This window comes from Drosophila kikkawai, chromosome 3R (assembly GCF_030179895.1).
Source record: "Drosophila kikkawai strain 14028-0561.14 chromosome 3R, DkikHiC1v2, whole genome shotgun sequence".
Lineage (NCBI taxonomy): Eukaryota > Metazoa > Arthropoda > Insecta > Diptera > Drosophilidae > Drosophila > Drosophila kikkawai.
The window spans coordinates 29,040,520-29,057,140 of NC_091731.1; the positions used below are offsets into that span (position 1 = coordinate 29,040,520).

Consider the following 16,621-nt stretch of genomic DNA (forward strand, 5'->3'; position numbering starts at 1 on the left):
GTATTTCTATCCCTATATATCTATATTTAAGCGATAATTAAGGCTTTTCTATCCCTCCTGAATACCTCCTGCTGCGACCTCCACAAAGTAGGCAACATTTTTATTCGACTAACAAGGCCAACTAAGAATATTTATTAGCTTTTATCGTTTCAAAAGAGCACACACAACTTCCTAGGGTTAATGACAGCACATTTTTCTTCGTTTTGCTTCCGTTGGTTGTTGTGCTTATTCCCCTCGTTTTCTCTCTGCGACTATTAAGTGTTTGTATAAGAGCTCAGATGCCGGGGGTAAATAAAATGCGTACAGCATTCACGCTCTCCATTTTAAATGTATCTTTGAGATACAAAATAACATAGAATGAAAGAAGTTTGACGGCATTACAAAAGTCTTCTACTGGTTGGAACAACCGAGAACGAATCTTAGAGATAGTAGAGTCTTGCTTGAGGTTTCAACTTCAAACCGAGTTCATTTGACGTCACTTCGAACTAGGAAAAATACTTTACGGTATATATATTATTCATCATAAAAACAACGTTAATATAAATGTTAAATATTTATATTTTAGCATAGGATTATAGCTACCCACATAATTGTTTAATGTTACTTCATTTTATTAATAATCATAAAAGCTTGAGATGATCCAAAGTCTTAACATTTTATATGTTATATAATTGAAGGCGAGCCTGTAATATCTATAATTATATCCATAATATTTATAATAATAATATTATTAACTTCAATTTACATTCTTTAAAACATTAATGTTTACTCTCTAGAAAAATAAAGACAGAGACTATTTAAAAGTGGCGCCAAGTTAAGCTTCGAACAGAAAGCTTTATTTATCAGCCTCGCAACTTAAAAATCGGTCGTTCATATGTATATATCAGGCTGATCAGCTGGTCGAACACAACCCCTCGCAACGTCGCACTATGGGGCGAACAACCACTTTTTATGGCATTAATTAATAACTAGTAGAAATTTTTAAGTTCTGTTGTTTAAAGCAAGTTTAATACAAAAAAAAAGACAAATATTTCACTAAAAATGGACGCGATCTCGGTTTTTTTTAATGATTAAACTTTTTTTTCAGAGTTGAAAATTTTTTTCTTAAAATAAAAACTTCAATGAAACAACCTAATTTTCTGTAATATGACTTGAATGTATACAGATTTGTTATAACTTGAATACAAATTTAAATATCTGTACCAATTTTGGTCGTTTAAACGTTCCAAAGGTTAAAAAACTCGATATTTTTCAGATGTACGGTTATCACCTTTAAATTTGAATTTCAGAGAAAGTGTGCAAAACTTTGATACTCACAGAATATAAAAAGAATCACTAAATCTACAATATAAATTAATGTTATAAGAACGTATTTTAACAACTTTAAAAAAATGGGTTTATGCCAGAAAAGGTAGTCGTTTGCCCCATAGTGCGTCGCTCGAACAGCAAAGTACTCGAGCCAAGTGGCGACGCTCCTCAAACTCATTCTCTTTGCGAGTGCGGATGTGAGTTGTTTGGTCTTTTTCGTGTTCGTTTCAACATACTCAGTTTATTCAAAACACATTTATTTAATTGCAGAGGAAATCCACAAACTTTTACTAAAACCCAGCCAAGTGTTTAATAAAAAACTGCAAAATGTGCAAGTGCCTAGCCGGAAACGTGGCCTGCTGGTGAGTTCAATTAATTGGTTTAGCATCATTAAACTTCAGAATATAAAGTACAAAAGATGCGTATAATATTATTATTAAAGCGGTCGGTAACCGCCCAAGACATATAAATAGATCGGGACTCGTGAGTAAGACAGCTCCGGTGAGATAAGGAGGTGTGCAACCACCTGATAACTCTAGTTAGCTTCTATTTACATATATAAAACCAAGTGCGGGAAGATCTGTGGATACACACCCAAAAAGTTCCCAAGGGAGCTGCTTCTGTCTAGTACTTTTCTTTATATATCGCTGTAAAGAGAGAGCATTGTAAAATTAAAGCGGAAGCAGAACTGTGAGAAAAACTGGAAATCGCTGTGCGAATACTCGCTTGAATCTCTTATACGTATCGGTAGGTAGGGAGCAATACAGGTTTCCATATCAAAACAATGAAAGCAATGAGAGCAGGTAAACAAACTGCATGAGAATCCGTGCTGAGAACCATTACCATTCTACCTGAAAGAGTTTCCACTTTCGATGCGGTCCGACTGTATGGATACATGTATCATCGCTTAAGCTGGCAGAATAAATTACTTAATTGTCTACGATATCATACGCACACTGGCTGCGATAGAACATATATATTTGTACATGACATGCAACGTGGATTCCGCAAAAGTCTACTTATTATTCCAGCTCACGCTTCCCCAAGGCACTCAATTATATATGTATGTGGCGGTTCATATTCGCGCACAGTGGCCACAATTGAAAGAACCGCATATTTGCGTATCTATTAGATTCAAACAGCGACGAGGATGAGGGCATTTTGAAAACAACGCGTCGCATTAGTTCCTTTATTTGTGTACCAGCTGGCTCCAGAATGTCCTGGCTCCGTTGAGGCGCGACGGAATTATTCCTTGAATACACATATCTACCCCCAGGAATCTCCCCTCTCTCGTCTCCGGTGCTTTTGGCCAACAACAAGCGTCGTCGTCAGTCTGTCGCCGGTTTCGCATTTCCGTCGGAATGATATGACAAGCCAGCTCTTGGCCCTGAGAACGTAGTTGGTGGTAACTCGCTGCTACTGCCAGGGTGGAAATTTAATTACGAGTATTATTTGGGGTGCATTTTTATTACACGCAACTTTTCATGCGTAATTAATTTGGAGGTCTTGCATCATTCGGATGTTCTACTTCCCCTTTTGCTATGGTTATGAAATATTGATACTGATGACCAGTTAAAAATGGATTATGTAGAATTACTAGAAGTTAAATTTGTATATCTAAAATTTAGGGAGAAGAATGAGTAACACCAAACGGATGTGCTATCAGAAAACTTTACCATCTGCTGAGGATGATCTCATTAGAAAGCTATTTATTTATAATTTATTTGAATCTAAAGATACAAAACATATCAAAAACTTGTATTTATCTTGGGCTTCTCTCATTTCAGCTGCTTCAACTGCGCCCTCAGTGTGCTAATCTCGGTCATCAGTACCTTCTTGGTGGTCATCATCGTGGTCGGCTTGGCCGTCTACTTTATTTACTACTACGAGAAGGAGGACGATGTCACCAAGCTCACAAACAAAGTGACCGACAACATCCAGTCAGGATTTGATAAAATAAAAGATGCCCTAAGCAAATAAGACAAACAGCTAAAGTAAGCATAAATGACAAAGTTTTGCCGTAAAATACTAATTAACTTTCACTTTCAGATAAGTTCACATACATAAATGTTCCAAGCTATGCATGATTCCATCGATTCAGATTAAATGCCACCAATTTACATAAACAAACACCGCCGGAGCCTTGAAGAGGACGATAATTGTTACAACTTTTTCAGTACAAGTACAAATAAAATGTTATAACACCCTCTTAACTCTATATATTATTGTGAATCTCCAACTAAAACAGAATGTTCCAACGCAAACCAATTTTATAATTAAACTATTTATGATATTTAAATACAGAACAAAAGAACTTTATAATACATCGAAATCGTTTAAAGTGTTTTCTTAATAAACAAAAAATAAAATAATGAATAAATTTGCAGTTTTCTCATTAAAGCTATAAATAGAAATTTGACTATTTAGAGTCGGATTAAAGCATATTCTTGGGATTTAAATGAGTAAGTAGGCTGACCGATAAGAGGAAGTCGAGCCACAGCGCCTTCCTAATAAAAATAATCTTTTTTTTTGCCACTCATTCAGTAAGCACACATCAGCTTATCATACTATTAGTTTACAGCCTCATGGCTACTTACAAAATGAATAAACAAAGCTTCAGTTTATGTATACCTTCTTTGCCATGTCCGACAAGATAAAAGGGGGAAAAATAAACAAAAATACTTTCATAATTTCAGACATCAAGCTCTGCACCGTCGGATACTCTCGGCGGCCCTTCGATGCCGAAGATGGTCGGACAATCTCCAATAAAATCGATATATTCAGAGCCATTTTGAAGGCATCGACTCGATGAACTTCTACCAGGCTCCCATAAAGCACAGAAGTGCTGCCAATCGTTCGACGACTTCGATTGGATCCAAATCAGCCCCTTCATCGCTCCGAAATGGAAACTCAACACGACGGAACGGTGGAGTGGGAAATCCAACATGGTGGAGCGATGGAGGGGAAATGGGAGCTCATCACAAAGGACTCCATTTCTATTCACTCTTTTCCAGCAGTCTGGCAGCATGCAACATAAACCGGTAAAATTTAAACGCCCAAAAGGACCTTTTGAAATGGTAAACTTTAATAAGGTTCTCTATGAATAAACAATAATTTTTAAATTGAAAGTGTGGCCAAATAGTTGGAATATAATATTCCTAAGTTATAAAAATGCTATAGAATCTTTAAAGAAAATGGAAATACTATAAAATAATCCAGCAAAATCTGCTCATAAAATAAAAGTAAATAAACTATTTTAAATGAATGTAACTGAGGTAGACTTCAAGGACGACTACGAACACCCAGATGATCTGGAGTACATATTGGAATCGGTGTTGATGTCCAACGATGGAAGTGCAGAGTTTCAAAGTCTGGAAGAGAAGTACAATTCGGTGCTTCTGAACCAATGCCAATGCAAAGGATCCTGCGATAATATAGAAAACTGTCCACATGGCGGTCAGTATATGTACGGACCGGATGGAAAGGAGTTGCTCCTTTGGAACAGCGAGGCCTCTCCAAAACCGGTCATAGAATGCAACCCATTGTGCGAGTGTAGTAGGAACTCCTGCTCCAATCGTCTGGTGCAGTATGGACCAAGAAGGAATCTGGAAGTATTCGATTCTCCGATTTACGGATCAAAAGGACTACGCAGTAAAGTAAATATACCCTGCCGGGTCTTTATCTGTGAATACGCAGGCGAACTATTGACCAAATCCGAGGCAAAGCGTCGCCTGGAAGCGAATGAGGCGCTCGGGCTGATGAACTATGTCCTGGTACTGAATGAATACACCAGCAATGAGAAGCAACAGGTGACCATTGTGGACCCCTCTCGTCGGGGGAACATCGGACGCTATCTGAACCACAGCTGTGAACCCAACTGCCAGATAGCAGCGGTACGAATAGACTGTCCCATACCGAAAATAGGTGAGTTTTATTTAGTTTTTTTCCTAGTCTTGGATTAAGCGTTTTCAAAATCAACAGGCATCTTTGCTGCCCGCGATATTAAGGCCCAGGAGGAGTTGTGCTTTCATTACGGAGGAGAGGGGCAGTATGTGAACACGAAAAATGGAAAGACTTGCCTATGCGCTGCTCCTAATTGCACGGGTTACATGCCCAACACTGAAATTGATTAAAGGATATAGATAAAGTTTTCAAATAACAATGATTAGAACTTACCACTCAGAGTTTGTTGGGCACCGGCCCCTCCAGTGGCGGCAGCTTCTCCCTTATCCATTTCTCAAGATCCGAAATGGATGCAGTTTTTAGTTCATGTAGTGTGTTCTTCAGCGGATGGAATGTGCCCTTTACACCCAGCTTTTTCAGATTCTCAAAGGTCTCCATGCCCCAGTCTGGAGGTACCAGTGTATCCCGCTCTCCGTGGAACATGCGCAGCTCTGGAAGAGAACTGCCTTCCGGGTGATTTTGCAGGGACTCGTAGACAACAGATTCGCGATTTAGGAAGGAGGAATGGGCAAAGACACCCGCCAATTCGGGCTTCAAATGATACCCCGTATGCAGGGCCACTGCTCCGCCCATGGAGAAGCCGCCCACAATGATCCTGTTAAGCGGTATCCCGCTGGCCACCTCCTTCTCGATCAGCTCATTGATGGAATCGTAGCACTGCGACATGCTCCTCTTGTGCTCTCCGGCGGCTATGTTAATGGACTTGCGATCGAACCAAACGTGGGACATCTCGCCGTCCATAGGGGTATACTTCTGGAGCGGGGCCGTGGGATAGATGATTTTGATGTGCGGATACTCCAGATTCCGGCCGAGCACGAAGCGCACCCATTCCAGGATTCCGGGGCCAGTGTCCCCAGAGCCGTGGAAGAATATCACGGAGGCGGTGTGTCTTCCAGTGGCATTTATCGTCTTCAGGGCCAGTTTCATCTTCAATTCACCTTTGGAGCCTTAAATATTTAACAAGACCGAATAAATAATATAATCAAAGGGCATTGGTGTGACCAGATGCAAGGAGTCATGAGAATATTACATTTTAGATTTTATTTTAATCAGCTATATATCTTAATTTCGTCTTATACAATATTACCTGTATATCTTCTAATTATTAAATTTGCTGTGTTTAGATTCCTAGAACTTTAAACGTCAGTTAATTTTAATTTATATACATTTCCAACTGTCCGGCAACGCTGATTGTCACACATGTAAACACGTTTGCGTTTTCCAACACAGGTCGTTTTACCTGAAAGAGAAGAAGAAAACTCGGAGTGGCAAGTGGCAAATATAAATAAATAAAGTTGTGAGTAGCTGTAAATGAAACGAATAAAATACAAACCACACCGTTATATATAAATACAACAGTTTAACTTACTTTTTCAAAGTTTTGGGTGCCGCAAAAGTCGTCTATTTACCTGCAAAGGTGTGTGCATTATCGTGTATCTTTGAGTGAAAACTTCAGTGAAACAAAGGGCCGTTTACGTTGCATTTCCCAGGCCATATACCTGTTTAATGGGCAGAGATGGCGAAAGCAGCTACAAATCTTAAAACTTGTGGCGAAACAGTGCAAATATTGAGGCTGAAATTGCGCAAATCTTTTGCAACAAAGTAGCTCTTGGCCTTCCTGCTTCCCATTTATCAGCTGTTCCGCACATGGTGTGAGAATCCCTACATATGTACAGTGGTTTGTAGATATGTAAATAGTCGAGTATATAGTTGTGAATGGGAGTGGGAGAGGGACAAAAAGTTGACTGTGTAAGTGAGTAATATTTGTTTATGCTGGATGCAAAGTTCAACGGTACCTTCACCCGCACTCACACACGGTCGCCCGCCCGCCGATTACGCTATTTGTTTTCACCTACACAAAACCATTCAAATGTGTGAATACGCTTTGAACGTGTGTAAGGTTTTGCCTCCTCACCGTGATTCGGCAGTATTTCGCCCAGTTTCTGCCTTTATCATTCCATTCCCACCAACTCAGCGTCACTTTACGCGGAAATTTTAAAACCGCAAAGTGTGTGATAAAAGAATAGGGGAAAATTGGTAATCCCGTCACCTGAGCGCTATTGAAGCGTGTAATGATGAATTTACAAAACCGCGATTTTGGGGAAACCCCCGTCCTACGTTATCAGCACAGCTGGGTTTTCATGTTATCTACTTCAAAGATTGAGATACAAAATTCTAGAGATAACTCCACTAAGAAATAGATTAACATATGTACATATTTTGGTATTATAGCACACAAAATCATTTATTTTAGAAAACATTTTAAAATATTGGTATTTTTTAACTATATAATTTAGTAATTAGGATAAAGAAATTAAAAACTAACTTCAGTTTTCCATAGGATCATGCCATTGAATCAAAAACCTATCAAAACTAAGCCGAAAAAAATCAAATTCAATTCGGAAAGCATTTCTATGCTAAAAATTCTCTTCTGTTTTTATGATTTTAACTTATTAAATTTAAAAAAATTTTAATTTCCGAACTTGTCTACAAATTCTTGCATTTTAATACTAATCAAGAATATATATGATTTATGGGGTCGGAAATGACTTAGTTTTAAAGTCAGCATTATGTTTCTAATATTGTTACGTTGTCAGGTAGAAATTGATTTGGTAGATAATTCTATCATCAATTTATAAGTGCAAAAAGTGGGTGTGTTTTACGACTATTGGTGCCATAAACTTGTGAAATCCACCCATGGCAAGTTCAAATTTAGTGACTCAAATTGCTAGGTAACAATGATTAATCAGATTTATATTTATACAGTGACACCTCTTTTGGAGTGTCAGATAATATCCCAACAAAATATACGAGAAATTAATGGGTATTCTTCTTCTAACTTAGATCATTAAAAGCAAATTTTCCGAGAATGCTAAATGTATTTTATATTTAAATCCTTAATTTACTTGGAATATTTTATAAAATAACCCAGATTTAAATATTTTCCGCTGAAATTCGGCCTACTAAAATCTCAGAAAATTACGAACTTGAGGTCTGAGCAAATGTACATCACACATTAACATATAGAGTACTTCAGATTGTTTTTATTTTGTTCCATTGAGCTATTTATTTATTTATTCGCATGGACTTTGAACGTTTTAAAGCTACACTTTCAAACGAATCGAAATTCCGGGAGGCTTCAATGACGTGCAAACAATTTTTTTTTTTTGGAAACTGAAATTATCTGTAGCCGCAAATAATTAAAATGGAAATTCTAAATTTTCCGAAAACCGGCTGAGCCGGTTAAGCAATTCTCACAAGAAATGGAAAATCATCGAAGCGCTTTGTTTACAAAAAAAATCACCGATTTGTGAACATCATCGTTACCGTGCTGGAAGGTGCTCGTAAAGCATTCGTTGTTCATTCATGTTATGACTTTTTATCGCCTCGAAAAGGAGTATTCACCTGTAAGGGTCCGAAGAGCCGAGTCACATGTAAGCATGATAACGCTATTCGTAACGCAACTCTCGCCGCCCTGCCATCTGAGAGATAAGTCGTCCGCTCCATGGTGCTGCTCTGGGCCCGGCAGTGGCTCCCGATGGTTGAACGGACCACCGCTTGGCAGTCAGTTGACGGGCTCTCTTCACGGCGCACGCATGATCGCCGGAGCGGATTTACGGCGCAGCAGCTGATCGCGCGCTTTCGATTTCTCAGTGTCTTTGTTCCATTTCGTTTGGAATTATCTGGTGTGGAGTGTCCATATAGGGGTTTACATATACCCGAGATTGTTATTATTACAATATTATCTCTTGTGGAGTGACTTAAAAAAGAAACATTAAAGGAGCCCCAACTTATAGTGCCAAAATGCAAACCCAAATGCAGACACAAATGCAGTATGAGAGTCATATCTCATCTCCAACACATCAATTAAATAATCGCCTTCAAGCAGGTTGGTTTTTAATATACAATTCCAGCAAGGAATATATATTGCTATAGTGTAGTTAGTTCAGTTAGACTTTTAATTAGGACATTTCCAAAATGTTTAAAATATTTTTCTGTTTCTTGCTCACTTTAGGAACTTTAATTTAATCTATTTAATTAATAATTATTAAACATTTAATTAGTTTTAAAATTGTAACATACTTCAAAGGACCTAGTAAAAACCCTAAAGTAATTATTTGGTTAAAATGCAGTTAAAACAGTTTACCCTCCCAAAGGTTAAGGTCTTTTTTTTCGATCTTTACGATGGGTCTACAGTTCAATTCGCAACGAGTTTGCCAGATAATTTCGTTACTCGCGCTTTTGGGGGAAAAAAACCACTGATCATGACTGTGCACATTGCGAATCAAGTTCTCTGGCCGCTTCCACAGTCTAAAACAGCCCACAATGATTGGCGAAAATGTTTGAAATGTTTCTAGATTGTTGTACAATGAAGTCACTCGAAGTGTAACGTGAGGTGCTAAAAATAAATTAGAGAAAGGAAAAGTTAGCAATAATAATATATACATAATTCCGTTTGCAGTTGCCACTTCAAGCTAGCGAATTAATTAATTTTTTTTCTAGTTAATCGAATGTGGCTTTGGATATTCCGATAACAGATATCAGTATGGAGAAACTAGTTTTGCTTAGCAATAAAAAATCCGGTTGTACTTTACAGTAGCTGCTCGAATAGTAAACGTCAAAGAGTAAATTATAATATTGCCTTATTTATTCACTTACTGTTTTTAATAAATAAAACCCAGCTAATCTAGTTCTAGAAAGTATTTAGAGACTTCTTTGCTATTATCTCTGCGCTTATCTATCTTAGATATGCATAAAATACTACGTCATTTCACACATGGAGGCTTTGGTCTTTAAAGTGCCATCTTGTATTTGTTTTTATTTTTGCAAATTCATACCAGATTAGATAACATAATAGAATATATAGACTCAACTGATTGGCGATCTATTTGCGATGAATGGGGTACAAGGGTTATAGGGCTGGCTTTTGAAGTGTCTTAGTTACGGGAACCATAGGGAAAAATATGTGCATTAAACTCAATGATTACGGCTCATTAGCACTTTGTAGTAGCATATTGTTGGATGAATATGCATTTCTAGACACCGGCCCGACAAAATGTCATCGTGTTTAATTATAAAAACACATTTATTACCTTTTTAATACAGTACTTAATCCCCAATTAACCTATTCTTTTCTTCGTAGAGGCTGAGATGAACAACCATGCAGAAAGTTGTTCCACCTCGTCGTCGTTCGGGCGGTGCGGATCATCGACGCACTCGCAGATCGATGACCATGATGCCACAGACGACGACATGACCTTCTGCATGTCCAACTACGCCAAGGAGGCCTTGAAGATGATGTTCATGATGCGCTCCCACGGCATGCTCACCGACGTGGTGCTCGAGGTGAAAAAGGAGCTCTTCCCCGCCCACAAGGTGGTGCTATCGGCAGCATCGCCATACTTCAAGGCCATGTTCACGGGCGGACTCAAGGAATCGGAGATGTCGCGCGTCCAGCTGCAGGGGGTAAGTTGAGCTCAAGCGCCGCCCTCAATTGGTTGGTTTAATGGATGAACAGTTTCCGTTTACCACTTCCAGGTCTGTCCCACGGCCATGTCGCGCATCCTTTACTTCATGTACACCGGCCAGATCCGTGTGACTGAGGTGACGGTGTGCCAGCTGCTCCCAGCTGCCACCATGTTCCAAGTGCCAAACGTAATCGATGCCTGCTGTGCCTTCCTGGAACGCCAGTTGGATCCCACAAATGCCATTGGTATTGCCAACTTTGCGGAGCAGCACGGCTGTGTGGATCTGCAGAAGAAGGCAAACGTATTTATCGAACGGAACTTTACACAGGTAAGTAATCCTCCCCTGTAGTCCTGTTACGAATACTACAATAGTCAAGTCGCGTTCGTAGGTGTGCCAAGAAGAGGAGTTCCTCCAGCTGACGGCCTATCAGTTGATAGCCCTCATCCGCCGGGATGAGTTGAATGTGCAGGAGGAGCGAGAAGTCTACAACGCGGTGCTCAAGTGGGTCAAATACGACGAAGACAATCGCCACTGCAAGATGGAGCACATCCTGGGCGCCGTGCGCTGTCAATTCCTAACGCCCAACTTCCTCAAGGAGCAGATGAAAAACTGCGACGTTCTGCGCAAAGTTCCCGCCTGCCGCGAGTATTTGGCCAAAATCTTTAAGGACTTGACGCTTCACAAGTGTCCGGGTGTAAAGGAACGGACACCCAATACCACTCGCATGATCTTCGTGGCCGGCGGTTTCTTCCGTCACTCGCTGGACATACTGGAAGCCTACAATGTGGACGACAAGACGTGGACAACGCTATCAAATCTACGCATTCCCAGATCCGGTTTGGGTGCCGCCTTTCTCAAGGGCAAGTTTTATGCGGTCGGCGGACGAAACAATAATATTGGCTCCTCCTACGACTCGGATTGGGTGGATCGTTATAGTGCCGTCAGCGAGACGTGGCGTCCCTGCGCACCCATGTCCGTGCCCCGACATCGCGTAGGCGTTGCCGTCATGGACGAACTGATGTACGCCGTGGGCGGATCCGCGGGCATGGAGTACCACAACACTGTGGAATTGTGAGTATTAAGGATGAAAATGCATTAGCGAACTTATATTAAAAATATATTCAATTGCAGCTATGATCCCGACATGGATCGCTGGACACTGGTGCAGCCCATGCACTCAAAGCGCCTGGGAGTGGGTGTGGTGGTGGTCAATCGTCTGCTCTATGCCATCGGCGGCTTCGACGGAAACGAGCGATTGGGGAGCGTGGAGTGCTACCATCCGGAGAACAATGAGTGGAGTTTCCTGCCACCGCTCCAAACCGGTCGCAGCGGAGCGGGTAAGCATGACCAGCGTTCTCTTATCACTGCCTCCTGCTAAATTCGCATTTAATTACTATCAGGCGTGGCCGCAATTAACCAGTACATCTACGTGGTCGGCGGCTTCGATGGCACCCGACAGCTGGCCACCGTTGAGCGCTACGATACGGAGAACGAGACGTGGGACATGGTGGCGCCCATTCAGATCGCCCGCAGTGCTCTGTCGCTGACACCGCTGGACGGCAAACTATACGCCATTGGTGGATTCGATGGCAACAACTTCTTGTCCATTGTGGAGGTATACGATCCGAGGACCAACACGTGGGTGAAGGGAACGCCACTGAAATCGGGACGATCCGGTCATGCCTCGGCTGTTATCTATCAGCCTGCGTGTGCCACCACATTCATGGACTACGAAGAGGGCGATGACACGACGCGAGGAGGCGACGGAAGCCATGATGAGGGAAGGTCCAGGGACTCGTCTTCGCAAGATCCAAGCAGCAGTAGAAGTCCTCACTACTTGGGAAATGCGCCCAACATGCAGTTCCATACGTCGTTCGGCATGAGCGGCTGCAACAACTGCGATTCCGAGGCAGATGTTAAGCAAGAAGTCACAGCAGACACGCGAAATTTTCAAATACCTGCCATTAGGAGTGAGGAACTGAGCAATCCCTCGTGTCCCTGGTCCAGAATGCAGCGGAAGTTTCGAAGGACGCCACCCCTGTCATTCACCGACAGCGAAAACACAACAACAACCACAGATTTAACGCACAAATTCGATAGAGCGCGGAAAAAGTGCATACTAAGCACAGCGGCAAAAGTGATACATAACCACATCGAAGGCCGCCTGCGTAAGCTGGCGGCGGCCACATGACAATACGAATCCGATCCATACGCTTAGCCACAACCAAAACATCATTCATTGTACAAAGCCAAGTCCGCATCCCCCAGAATTCCATTTTGAGAAGCAGCATTCCATTGAAATATCGCCAAAGTGTTTGTTCGCTGGGTGATATTTGTGAACGTGTAGTCAAAACTGATTTTATGGCATCCATAACATTAACTGGCGCTCGTCAGCACATTTTTTAAAGATTGATTAGGGTTAATAGTTAATTAGTGGAAGAAAGGAAGGAAATGTGTCGTCTTTTATGTATACTGATAACTTGCATATTGTACTTTTTTTTAGAGTAGGTTCAAAGGAAATATGTGCATCCATAGTAATTTATACAAAAAACGCAATATATATAAGATAAATAAATGAAAAAAAAAAAAAACTATTATACAAATTTAAAAAAACATGTGTTTTAAATTGAAAGAAAAGAAAGTACAAATGCAGCTTCGATTGAGCAGTTGAATTAAACATTTATGATCAACTTTTGTGGCCCGTAAATCCAGGTGTTATCCAATGACAACGTAACGCTGCTTTTCATTCCAAATTAACATCAATTTTATTTGCTATTTGTATTGGCTCAACAAGTTTTGGATTAAAGACTCCTCTGTTTTCGTGGTCGCGGAGGATTGAATGAAACAGGCGTGTTGTCGGTAATGGACACAATATTTAAGCCACCCATTTGCAGTCCCTTGATTGCCGACTATCAAAATATTAGAATTAGTATTTGATTTAGAGCATTCAGATAAGATCTTACCATTCTGCCAGGGCCAAGACCACGAACCTTCACGCGCACTGTTTTCCAACCCAATTCAACGGCTTTCTGAAATGGAATTTTTGTTAATCAGAAAAGACTGATAATAAACTAAATTTAGGAGTAAACTTACTCCACTGATGGTCACAGCGGTGGCTTGAGCGGCAATGTTGGTGCCCTTGCGGGTGTTTTTGAATCCTTCAATGCCACAAGAGCGTATCAGTCGCAGGACACCTGAAAGCAAAGAACAAGTTAGCACATAGGGGACTCATTTAAAAGGTATGCCCGCTTCCCAAACCTTTGTAGTCCGTCACGGAAATGATTGTGTTGTTGGGCGACACGCGAATGTTGCAGATGGGCAGCTCGTTGAAGGGAATGCCGTTGAACAGCTGACTGGAGGTGCTCGCATCCGGAAAGAACTTGGCCTTGCTGTGAATTTTCATACTCTGTTTAATTAAATAGTTTACAGGGTATTAGGCTAGTCGTACCGGTTGATAAGGTTGTCTATGTCCACGGACTTCTCGCCCACGGTTCCTTCGTCTTTGGCCGGCATCGAAGCCAGCATCTCCTTGCGGTCCTCCGCCTTCCGCCAGCACGCTCCCGTGTGGATACTCGATACTTGCAGGGGGTTAAGCCTTTGGGCATGCCGTAAAGCACTTAAAAATACGCTTTTAAGTGACATTTTAATGTTTATTCGCCGAGTCCGTGTACAAAACCAAATTACATCACACCGCCAGTCTGGCAACTCTGGCAGTGTTGGTAAATGCCACACAACAAGTGCTATTTTTTAGGGGGAAACCCAAACTTCCACCTGGCCACACTGGTGTTGTTGCAGCACGTGTTCAAGTTAAGTTTTGTTTCTGGTTTCTGTTGTTTAAAATGGCTCTGAAACGACTAAAGAGTGAGTAATTGGTTAAATATACCAAGTAAATTCAACTAACCATTGTATGCCTCATTGCAGCCAAGAAATCCAAGCGCCTGACCGGCCGCCTCAAGCACAAAATCGAAAAGAAGGTGCGCGACCACAACAAAAAGGAACGGCGTGCTGCCAAGAAGAATCCCAAGAAGGGCAGCAAAAAACAGAAGCTTATACAGATCCCCAACATTTGTCCCTTCAAGGACGACATCCTCAAGGAAGTGGAGGAGGCAAAGGCACGCCAGGAGGCCGAACGCCTGGCTCGCCGTGAAGCCTTCAAGGCAGAGCGCGAACAGAACAAATTCAAGTCGTTGGAGTCTATGGTCGAAGATGCGGATATGCGGAGCACTGTCCACGGAATAATGCACGAGAACGACGAGGAGGGCGGCGAGAAGCAGTACAAGAACGCCGTCACCAAGGAGCAGTCGCTCAAGCAGTACTTCAAGGAGTTCCGCAAGGTGATCGAGAACGCGGATGTCGTCCTGGAGGTGGTGGATGCCCGCGATCCGCTGGGCACACGCTGCAACGAGGTCGAGCGTGCCGTTCGCGGTGCCCCGGGCAACAAGCGCCTGGTACTGGTGCTCAACAAGGCCGATCTGGTGCCACGCGAGAATCTGAACAACTGGATAAAGTACTTCCGCCGCAGTGGACCCGTCACCGCCTTCAAAGCCTCCACACAGGACCAGGCCACGCGGCTGGGCCGTCGCAAGCTGCGTGAGATGAAGACAGAGAAGGCCATGCAGGGATCCGTTTGCATCGGAGCCGAGCTGCTCATGTCCATGCTGGGCAACTACTGCCGCAACAAGGGCATCAAAACATCGATTCGCGTGGGCGTCGTGGGCATTCCCAATGTGGGCAAGAGCTCCATCATTAACTCACTGACGCGCGGCAGGTCGTGCATGGTGGGCAGCACGCCAGGAGTAACAAAGTGAGTTGATTTGAGATTTTCTGTTGATATACTTTACAAATTATAACCTTCTCTTTAGGGCAATGCAGGAAGTGGAGCTGGATTCGAAGATAAAGCTGATCGATTGCCCTGGAATCGTGTTCACCAGCGGATCTGAAAACTCGCATGCTGTTTTAAAGAATGCCCAGCGCGTGGGCGACGTAAAGGATCCATTCACCATTGCCGAGAGCGTTTTGAAGCGTGCTAGCAAGGATTACTTCTGCAACATGTACGATATTTCGAGCTACGACACATTCGAGGAGTTCTTCGCCAAGAAGGCAGCCAGAATGGGTGAGTACATTACCCGTCATCATCAGGCATCAAAGGCATTTCTAATGGCTTCTGAATCCGCAGGAAAATTCCTTAAGAAGGGCGTGCCCGATGTGGTGGCCGCTGCGCGAAGTGTGCTCAACGACTGGAACACCGGCAAAATCAAGTACTGCACCCAGCCGCCGGAAGTGCAGGAAGCGCAGACTGTGCACATTAGTGCCTCGATTGTACACTCTGAGGCCCGCGAGTTCGACGTGGAGAACTTCGAGTCCATGGAGACGGAAATCCTGGACCAGTGCGCAGTTAAAACCGATGACATCATGGAAATTACGTCAACGGGACCCTTGGAGATCAGGCAACCGCGTGAAGAAGAGGATCCCGCCACGAAATTGGCTGCTAATCTGATTATTAACGAGAAGGAAAAGGCAGCAGCAAAGGGCCGCAAAAGAAAACTGGAAGATGAAAAGGAAAAGCCAGATCCCGTCCTGCTTTTGGAAGGTATGCACAAACTGTCCCTAAAGATGGGGTGTTATTTTAATGGTACTTTTTAATTGCAGAAAACCAATCGCTGAACAAGGGGATCAAGGAGATGCAAAAGCGAAAGAAGAAGCAGAATGTGCGTAACGAGAAGAAAATCTCCAAGATTACAGACGTTCTGGATAACTTTAGCTTAGGTTCGGCATCCACAAAGGCAGATAAATATGATTTTGATGAGGATTATTTGATTGAATAAAAATTGTCTGCCTTAGCTTTAATCTTATAAATAAATCTGTTGATGATACACTATAT

The 16,621-nt window shown here is 42.2% G+C and overlaps 6 protein-coding genes across 10 annotated transcripts; 4 read left to right on the forward strand and 2 right to left on the reverse strand.

Moving 5' to 3' along the window:
- Positions 1 to 1,578: 1,578 nt before the first annotated feature.
- LOC108071425 (protein midgut expression 1) lies at positions 1,579 to 3,640 on the forward strand. Its single transcript, XM_017162175.2, has 3 exons — positions 1,579 to 1,670; positions 3,096 to 3,302; positions 3,358 to 3,640. The coding sequence occupies exons 1-2, from the start codon at positions 1,636 to 1,638 to the stop codon at positions 3,286 to 3,288; spliced, it is 228 nt and encodes a 75-aa protein (XP_017017664.1). The 5' UTR covers positions 1,579 to 1,635; the 3' UTR covers positions 3,289 to 3,302; positions 3,358 to 3,640.
- Positions 3,641 to 3,994: 354 nt separating this feature from the next.
- LOC108071422 (probable histone-lysine N-methyltransferase set-23) lies at positions 3,995 to 5,441 on the forward strand. The gene is made up of 2 exons (XM_017162172.3): positions 3,995 to 5,232; positions 5,290 to 5,441. Exons 1-2 carry the CDS (start codon positions 4,569 to 4,571, stop codon positions 5,439 to 5,441), a joined length of 816 nt encoding a protein of 271 aa, XP_017017661.1. The 5' UTR covers positions 3,995 to 4,568.
- LOC108071423 (lysophospholipase-like protein 1) lies at positions 5,221 to 6,480 on the reverse strand. Of its 2 annotated transcripts, XM_070286662.1 has the most exons (3): positions 6,359 to 6,480; positions 5,485 to 6,218; positions 5,221 to 5,427 (listed from the first exon to the last, which is right to left on the reverse strand). In XM_070286662.1, the coding sequence occupies exon 2, from the start codon at positions 6,196 to 6,198 to the stop codon at positions 5,488 to 5,490; it is 711 nt and encodes a 236-aa protein (XP_070142763.1). In that variant the 5' UTR covers positions 6,199 to 6,218; positions 6,359 to 6,480; the 3' UTR covers positions 5,221 to 5,427; positions 5,485 to 5,487. The 2 variants fall into 2 exon arrangements, with proteins under 2 accessions (XP_070142763.1, XP_017017662.1); XM_017162173.3 differs by lacking the exon at positions 6,359 to 6,480 and having other exon boundaries at positions 5,485 to 6,270.
- A 21-nt stretch (positions 6,481 to 6,501) lies between these two features.
- Positions 6,502 to 13,322, forward strand: Keap1 (kelch like ECH associated protein 1). Of its 4 annotated transcripts, none has more exons than XM_017162166.3 (6): positions 6,502 to 6,568; positions 10,415 to 10,737; positions 10,810 to 11,067; positions 11,129 to 11,811; positions 11,872 to 12,077; positions 12,141 to 13,322. In XM_017162166.3, the coding sequence occupies exons 2-6, from the start codon at positions 10,423 to 10,425 to the stop codon at positions 12,929 to 12,931; spliced, it is 2,253 nt and encodes a 750-aa protein (XP_017017655.1). In that variant the 5' UTR covers positions 6,502 to 6,568; positions 10,415 to 10,422; the 3' UTR covers positions 12,932 to 13,322. The 4 variants fall into 4 exon arrangements, with proteins under 4 accessions (XP_017017655.1, XP_017017656.1, XP_070142762.1 ...); XM_017162167.3 differs by lacking the exon at positions 6,502 to 6,568 and adding an exon at positions 6,669 to 6,688; XM_070286661.1 differs by lacking the exon at positions 6,502 to 6,568 and adding an exon at positions 8,364 to 8,705.
- A 158-nt stretch (positions 13,323 to 13,480) lies between these two features.
- On the reverse strand, positions 13,481 to 14,450 carry mRpS11 (mitochondrial ribosomal protein S11). The gene is made up of 5 exons (XM_017162174.3): positions 14,189 to 14,450; positions 13,999 to 14,129; positions 13,834 to 13,934; positions 13,704 to 13,769; positions 13,481 to 13,649 (listed from the first exon to the last, which is right to left on the reverse strand). The coding sequence occupies exons 1-5, from the start codon at positions 14,380 to 14,382 to the stop codon at positions 13,542 to 13,544; spliced, it is 600 nt and encodes a 199-aa protein (XP_017017663.1). The 5' UTR covers positions 14,383 to 14,450; the 3' UTR covers positions 13,481 to 13,541.
- A 1-nt stretch (position 14,451) lies between these two features.
- Ns1 (Nucleostemin 1) lies at positions 14,452 to 16,620 on the forward strand. Its single transcript, XM_017162171.3, has 5 exons — positions 14,452 to 14,601; positions 14,662 to 15,544; positions 15,603 to 15,853; positions 15,917 to 16,330; positions 16,390 to 16,620. Exons 1-5 carry the CDS (start codon positions 14,580 to 14,582, stop codon positions 16,563 to 16,565), a joined length of 1,746 nt encoding a protein of 581 aa, XP_017017660.1. The 5' UTR covers positions 14,452 to 14,579; the 3' UTR covers positions 16,566 to 16,620.
- Position 16,621: the final 1 nt, after the last annotated feature.

What these genes read in the sequence shown, in the direction of transcription:
- LOC108071425 (XM_017162175.2), top strand. Translation starts at nt 1,636, where the DNA reads ATGTGCAAGTGCCTAGCCGGAAACGTGGCCTGCTG. An exon ending in GCCGGAAACGTGGCCTGCTG is followed by an intron (nt 1,671 to 3,095) that starts GTGAGTTCAATT and finishes CTCTCATTTCAG; the next exon opens with CTGCTTCAACTGCGCCCTCA.
- LOC108071422 (XM_017162172.3), top strand. Translation starts at nt 4,569, where the DNA reads ATGAATGTAACTGAGGTAGACTTCAAGGACGACTACGAACACCCAGAT. An exon ending in CTGTCCCATACCGAAAATAG is followed by an intron (nt 5,233 to 5,289) that starts GTGAGTTTTATT and finishes CAAAATCAACAG; the next exon opens with GCATCTTTGCTGCCCGCGAT.
- LOC108071423 (XM_070286662.1), bottom strand. Translation starts at nt 6,198, where the DNA reads ATGAAACTGGCCCTGAAGACGATAAATGCCACTGGAAGACACACCGCC.
- Keap1 (XM_017162165.3), top strand. Translation starts at nt 9,076, where the DNA reads ATGCAAACCCAAATGCAGACACAAATGCAGTATGAGAGTCATATCTCA. An exon ending in TCGAACGGAACTTTACACAG is followed by an intron (nt 11,068 to 11,128) that starts GTAAGTAATCCT and finishes TCGCGTTCGTAG; the next exon opens with GTGTGCCAAGAAGAGGAGTT. An exon ending in TACCACAACACTGTGGAATT is followed by an intron (nt 11,812 to 11,871) that starts GTGAGTATTAAG and finishes ATTCAATTGCAG; the next exon opens with CTATGATCCCGACATGGATC.
- mRpS11 (XM_017162174.3), bottom strand. Translation starts at nt 14,382, where the DNA reads ATGTCACTTAAAAGCGTATTTTTAAGTGCTTTACGGCATGCCCAAAGG. An exon ending in CCGCTGTGACCATCAGTGGA is followed by an intron (nt 13,770 to 13,833) that starts GTAAGTTTACTC and finishes ATTCCATTTCAG; the next exon opens with AAAGCCGTTGAATTGGGTTG. An exon ending in GTCTTGGCCCTGGCAGAATG is followed by an intron (nt 13,650 to 13,703) that starts GTAAGATCTTAT and finishes ATATTTTGATAG; the next exon opens with TCGGCAATCAAGGGACTGCA.
- Ns1 (XM_017162171.3), top strand. Translation starts at nt 14,580, where the DNA reads ATGGCTCTGAAACGACTAAAGA. An exon ending in GGCTCTGAAACGACTAAAGA is followed by an intron (nt 14,602 to 14,661) that starts GTGAGTAATTGG and finishes GCCTCATTGCAG; the next exon opens with CCAAGAAATCCAAGCGCCTG. An exon ending in TCCCGTCCTGCTTTTGGAAG is followed by an intron (nt 16,331 to 16,389) that starts GTATGCACAAAC and finishes TTTTAATTGCAG; the next exon opens with AAAACCAATCGCTGAACAAG.